This window comes from Lathyrus oleraceus, chromosome 2 (genome assembly GCF_024323335.1).
Source record: "Lathyrus oleraceus cultivar Zhongwan6 chromosome 2, CAAS_Psat_ZW6_1.0, whole genome shotgun sequence".
NCBI lineage: Eukaryota > Viridiplantae > Streptophyta > Magnoliopsida > Fabales > Fabaceae > Lathyrus > Lathyrus oleraceus.
This window is the reverse complement of record NC_066580.1, coordinates 195,292,455-195,299,549: the sequence shown is the minus strand read 5'-3', so window position 1 is coordinate 195,299,549 and position 7,095 is coordinate 195,292,455. Positions and strand designations below refer to the sequence as shown.

The window sequence follows — 7,095 nt, the reverse complement described above, 5'->3', positions numbered from 1 at the left end:
TTTGAACCTGTTAATTAAGCACTCTTTCAATATTCAAGTGTTATCAAGTCATGTTTGAACCTGTTGTTGACATTTTTTTTAATATTCCAGTGTTGTCAGGTCATGTATTAACCTGTTGTAAAAATATTTTTGCATATTCCCCAATTGTATTTCCTCCATCAACATTGTTATCCTCATTGAATTTCTATCCTCATTTTTTTTTGTGGGCCACCTTTACCATATTTCTCCATCATTCCCCATAGATCCATTGTTCAGTCTGCTTATCATCCATCATAAAAATCCTGATAGGGTTCATTTCGTCTCACGTCATATCCCCAACAAACAAAAAAAATGAATGAAAAAAGAGTCATTCATACATTTATAACATATCATATCATATCATATCATATCATTTGCATTTCAGGATCAAAATCCGGGTCTTCTTAGTATTTAACTATCTCCCACTATGATCATATGAAGAGTGTCCTGCTTCATATTCTCTAGTTGAAGATACTTAAATAGGGGCAACTGTCACATCCCGATTTTGACCCTGAATCACCAATTTAACATATTTATCATAGTCGTTGCATCTTGTGTATCATAACGTGCATTTCATACCGCATAATGCCTAAAATGTCAGTCGAAATAAATTTTTGGATCTATATGCAAACCAGTTGAATCAATTATCAAATGTGCGTCAAAATTAGCATGCGGAAAATTTCCAAATCAAGATTGCAGACATCAGTTTTATTAATCTCCAGTCTCACCTCTCTCTTCGTCGATATGGCCTCTCTCTTTGCCGGTCACACGATTAAGGTAATTTTCAGCTTTCTCTTCGTCGACCACATAGATGAAATTTATGAATTTTGTTTTTGATAAAATAAATAAAAGAAAATAACTACTATAGTAGTATAATGGAGGATTGGGGTCCAGTGGTGGTGATAGAAGAATTTCGGTTATTGGTTGGTTGAGAAACAGTTAGAGGTGAAGAATTCAAGTTATGGGGTTTGTTAGCAGTGAAGAATTTCGGTTATTGGTTGGTTTGTTAGCAAGGAAGAATTTCGGTTATTGGTCCAGTGGTGGGATTAGGATGAAGCTCTTAATCAGCAGATAAAAGCAAATAAAACAGTAAGTTGAATAAGGGCTAGACCGATTAATGGATTAGGATAAAGCTCTTAATCAGCTGATAAAAACAAATAAAACGGTAAGTTGAATGAGGGCTACACCAGTTAGTGGATTAGGATGAAGCTCTTAATCAGCTGATAAAAGCAAATAAAACGGTAAGTTGAATGAGGGCTAGACCTTATAGATAGCAGTCTGTGCATAGGTGAATTAATCAAAAGTTGGTTGCTCATTACAGTGGTTCATTACAGAATCTATAGCGATATAAAACAGAGGCCTATAAATATAACTTACCCCATATTCAAGGGCGCATTCAATTTTCCATGCCTCCTAGCCCAGCTGAAGAAAGTAACTGGTGAAATGCGACTATTCCCTCAAGGCTATTTTGCCTAAGGAAATGGAGGTAGAGTTGGCAAATTCAGCTGTGTCTTGGCTAGTAGGGAGGTACTCAAATCCATGGATAATTTTCCTATTAGGCAATGGCTGCTTATGTGGAAAGGAGATGTTAATCAAGATACTGCTTAGGAGGGTAAATCTACTCTACAAGGAAAAATTCAAGAATTCAGCCTTGGGACAAGGCAGAGCTTTCACAGTAGGGCAATGGTAGAAGCACTGAGATTAGATTTACATCAGAACCAATTAGTGTTGCTGTAAGATATGGGCCAATGTATGGTAGAGCCAAAAATATCGAGGGGATGAAAGGGGGAATAGATTATGAGCAAGTGAAGGATGAGCTGGCAGTAGGTTGGTCAGAGGGAAGGAAAGAATAAAAAGGAGGGTAAGTAAAAGAGTTTCTTACGTAGTTTAGGACATATAATTTTTTGAGGAGTCATAGGCTCCGGTTAATAGAGATCTCATGTTTTCAGTGTTAGTTGTTAGCTTAATACAATTTTGCTTTTTTTTAACACAATTCACTTATTTTTAATTACTGTTTTTAGTATTACTGTTTAGCTGTTTAGGAAATCCTACTTAATGGCATGTTTGAGCAATTCAATATATTTGTTGAAATGTTAATATATTACTGTTCTTGTCACAATGTTGAAATAAACTAACTATACATAATGTTGATATATATTACTGTTCTTGTCACAATGTTAATATATTACTGTTCTTGTCACAATGTTAATATATTATTGTTCTATTATTTGAATCAAAATAAACTAACTATACATAATGTTGAAATAAAGTTCATAATGTTGATATAATGTTGATATAAAGTTTCTATTATTTTGGTTGCTTGGGTTTGTTTGGTGCATGTATAATTGGAAGATTAAGATTGCATGTTTTATAATGTTATTTTAATTTCTTTTATTTGGATACATAGGTGATAAATGAAATAGATTCAGAAACCGTTGGTAAAGAAATTGTAGATGAAGTGAATGTGGTTGATTTATAGAATGAAACAATTCAAGGCGTAAATGAACTGAGAAGAATTGAAGATGATGTTTTACCTAAGTCTAAGAAGGCCAAAACATCAAGTGCTGATTGTTGGAAAGTGTTTACTAAACTTGGGGCGGATAAAGATGGGAATCCATTGGCTAAATGCAATGGTTGTTCAAAGATTTTGAAGGGTGGCGATAGGAATTATGGTACCGCGAGTTTGAATCGTCATATGAAGAAGTGCACTAAAATCAAATATGCTGATGTAGGTCAAGTAATGATGGACTTGCAAGGTAGACTCAAGAATCTTACAATAGATAAAAAGGTTTCTAGATCAATGTGTGCTACTGCAATCATTGCACATGATTTACCGTATAAATTTGTGGAGTTTCAAAAAATTAGGGATTGGATGAAATATTTGAACCCTGACTTTTCTCCTATTTCAAGAAATACCGCTAAGGCTGATGTTGATGAAATATTCAAGACAGAGAAAGAAGCTCTTAAGAAGGAGTTAGCTAATATTTCCTCTAGAATTTCACTAACTTCTGATATGTGGACAACTTGTACAAGTGAAGGTTATATTTGCTTGACTGCTCATTATGTTGATTCCAATTGGAATTTAAAGAGTAAGATTCTAAACTTTTGTCATATGCCTCCTCCACACACGGGATCTGAAATGTCAAAAAAGATTCTTGACTTTTTGTCATATGCCTCACTCACATTAGATAATGCTTCTGCTAATGACGTGATGCAAGCTCATTTGAAAAGACAACTTGTCTTGCAAAACTGGTTATTATCTAAGGGAGAGTTCTTTCATGTTCGTTGCTCAGCGCATGTTTTAAATTTGATTGTGCAAGAGGGTTTGAAAGTAATTGGTGATGCATTGGAAAAGATTAAGGAAAGTGTCAAATATGTGAAGGGCTCTGAGGGTAGAATGAAAAAATTCAAGGAATGCATTGAACTCATTGGCGGTATTGAAACATCGGCTGGTTTATCTTACGATGTTTCCACTAGATGGAATTCTACTTATTTGATGCTTCAAAGTGCATTGAAGTACAGACGTGTATTTGCAAGCCTTAGTTTTCATGATGATAATTATAAGGTTTTCCATTCCGAAGAAGATTGGAAAAGAGGAGATAAGATATGCACATTCTTGTTGCCATTTTATGAGACAACAAACTTAATTTCTAGAACGTCTTATCCTACTTTCAATTTGTATTTTTTGCAAATTTGGAAAATTCAGTGTGTTTTAATGGCAAGCATCAAAGATGAAGACACTCTTATAAGAGACATGGCTGAAAGAATGATGATCAAGTTTGAGAAGTATTGGAGTGATTATAGTGTGGTTCTTACTCTAGGAGCGGTTCTTGACCCAAGGATTAAGCTTACCTCTTTGGAATACATGTATGAAAAAGTTGATCCACTTACCTCAACAGTTAAAACAAATGAAATCAAGCAGAAATTGTACACTCTCTTTGAGATATATCGTCGCCTTCATACTTCGTCTTCTACAACCTCTCAAACTCCATCTTCCATCACTAGAGGGAAATCAAGTTCACACGCGTTAACTAAAAGTTTGTTCAATGTATGTAGCCTCCTCTAATTATTAACTTGCTTTAATATGTTACATGTTGTTAAACACTTTAATAGCATGCTCTAAATTGCCAAATATGTTGCTGTTAAATATAAGAAACATGTTGTCAATTGTTACATGCTGTTAAATACTATTATAACATGCTGCAAATTGTCAAATATGTTGCTGTTAAATGTAAGAAACATGATATAAACTGTTACATGTTGTTAAATGTTGTTATAACATGCTATAAATTGTCAAATATGCTGCTGTTAAATGTAAGAAACATGTTGTAATCTGTTACATGCTGTTAAATGTTGTTATAACATGCTGTAAATTGCCAAATATGATGTTGTTAAATGTAAGAAACATGTTGTAAACTGTTACATGCTGTTAAAAGTTGTTATAACATGTTGTAAATTGCCAAATATGTTGCTGTTAAATGTAAGAAACATGTTGTAAATTATTACATGCTGTTAAATGTTGTTATAACATGCTATAAATTGTTATACATGTTGTTGTTTAATGTAAGAAATATGTTGTTAAATGTTGTTATAACATGCTGTAAATTGACAAATATGTTATTGTTAATGTTACAAACATGCTGCTAAATGTTGTCTAAATTTGATTGTTTTCATATGTTACATGTTGTTAAACGTTGTCAATTGTTACATGTTGTAACATGTCTCTATTCTTTTCCTTTTTATTATAATAGGATTTGAAAGCACACAAACAACAACTTGCAACAGAGATCGGAAAGTCTCGACTTGGTGTTTATTTGGATGAGGCAAGTGTGGATTTAAGTTATCAAAATTTTGATGACTTGAATGTTCTTCAATGGTGGAAGGAGAATTGTAATAGGTTTAAAGAGTTATCTTTATTGGCTCGTGATTTGTTAGGCATCCATATTACTACTGTTGCATCTGAATCTGCTTTCAGTATTGGTTCGATCATTCTAAACAAATATAGAAGTCGCTTGTTGTCGCAGAATGTAGAGGCATTGATTTGTACTCGCAGTTGGCTTCATGGTTTCAACAGTTTTGGTACATAATCAAATATTAAAGTTTCTTTTAATACTTTGTGATTCTTATAATTTTGTTACTTACACTTAAATTTTTTTATAGATGTAGTGGGTGATGATGAAGATAATGATGATGGAAGCTTGACGAATAGTATTACAACTGAAGCATCATATGTTCATGACGTAGATGAAGATTGATGAGTGCATCTTTTATGTTTGTAGAGAATTTAGAGATTTTTGTGGTAGATTAAACTATTTATGACTTCTTTCTTAACTTTTGTTGAATTTATGGAGTTAAACTTTTGTTGAATTTGTGATGTTGAACTTATGTTGAAATCGTGATATTTAATTTAAGGTTTGTTGAATTTAATTATTGGATGTAGGATAATGATAGTGATTTTTATGCAATGCAAGTGTGTTTTTACATACATTATTTAACAAAGACTTTATTAGATTTTAGTAGTATTAGGATGTATGAGTATTTTTTTAAAATTATATCATCATGAGTGAAAAAGGATTTTTTAAAGAGAATAACGGGAATGCCCGCATGCCCGTCATTAAATGGGGCAGGCCTAGTAAGTGAGCCCGCATCTCTACCTTTGACCGCCCCGCCCCGCCCCGTTTTCTTGCGGGCTTTTGTGGGGCGGGCCTAAACGGGGCGGGCATGCCCGTTTGCCACCCCTATTTTTAACCGATCAAATTTTATTTCAAAATTGACTCAAACATTGTATATTTTCGAGAGGTTTATTTTACGCTGATCATTTTGGTACAGTCTGTTTAATTTATCTGACACTTTTGCGCCTGATTTTTGTTCATTTTGAGTCCTTTTATTTTTATTTTTTTATCAAAATATTTGAAATAATTAAATAGAATTAAAAGAATATTTAATATATTTTTATTTTATTTCATAAAAATATTAGAATTTTGATCCATATGCCTTTTGAATTCATTTTCTACTCAAAATTCTTAGGGGGATTTTTTTAGTAATTGCATTAATTTGGTAACTCTAAAATCACTATTATATATATTAACAGGGAATACAAACGGGAAGCACGGAACTCATCCGAAGCACACAATCGGCAGCACATGTGCTCTCATTAGTTATGTCTCTCATTTTTTAAAAGAAGCAATAATCAAGAAATAAAGAGACTAGGATGTCTTTCTCTCATGTTCACAAAACTCGTAACTTTCCAAACCTTCTCTACTCTTCATGCCAAGCTATTCATGCCAAGAAACAACACAACTCCAAATCTCTAAAACCTCTTCCCACACTATATTAGTTTAATTTCTACACACAACACCTCACAACTTCATGACAATAAATAAATTATTTCTATTCACACTAACCATATACACATACATATATTCTGAATTTTTATTTATTTATAGGTTTATAATATAGTTTTATAATATATATATATATATATATATATATATATATATATATATATATATATATATATATATATATATATATATATATATATATATATATATATATATATTACTTTCTGTTTTTTTTTCATTTTTTATTTTATATATTTTTGCTCTACGTGGGTTTTATATAGTATATCTACTTTTCTATTTTAGTTATATATATGTATATATAGTTAGGATACTTTTGTTATAATCTTTGTTAAAAGTTGTTTATATATACAATTATGTTTTAGTTTTATGAAGTTTATATATCTCATACTGCTTTTTTATTATATATATATATATATATATATATATATATATATATATATATATATATATATATATATATATATATATTAGTATGTTAATATTGTTTTTATATTTTATTTTATTGTTAGTTTTATGTCGATTTTGTAGTAATATAGATTCATTGTGGATAACATGTGTGTGTGTCGTGTTAAATTTGTATTTTTTCGATTATTTTGTGTTGATGTAAAAATTGTAAAAGAGCTATAATGATAATAAACATATTTGATTTGTTTTTCGATTTTATTGCGTTGCGATTTCGGAGTTTAAAATTCAATTTATCTTTCGAAAATCG

General features: G+C 31.5%; 1 protein-coding gene across 1 annotated transcript; it reads left to right on the top strand.

Annotated features, from left to right (window-relative positions):
* The first annotated feature begins 762 nt into the window (after window positions 1–762).
* On the top strand, window positions 763–5,273 carry LOC127122570 (zinc finger BED domain-containing protein RICESLEEPER 4-like). Its single transcript, XM_051052883.1, has 5 exons — window positions 763–795; window positions 2,498–4,055; window positions 4,172–4,332; window positions 4,770–5,097; window positions 5,179–5,273. Exons 1-5 carry the CDS (start codon window positions 763–765, stop codon window positions 5,271–5,273), a joined length of 2,175 nt encoding a protein of 724 aa, XP_050908840.1.
* Window positions 5,274–7,095: the final 1,822 nt, after the last annotated feature.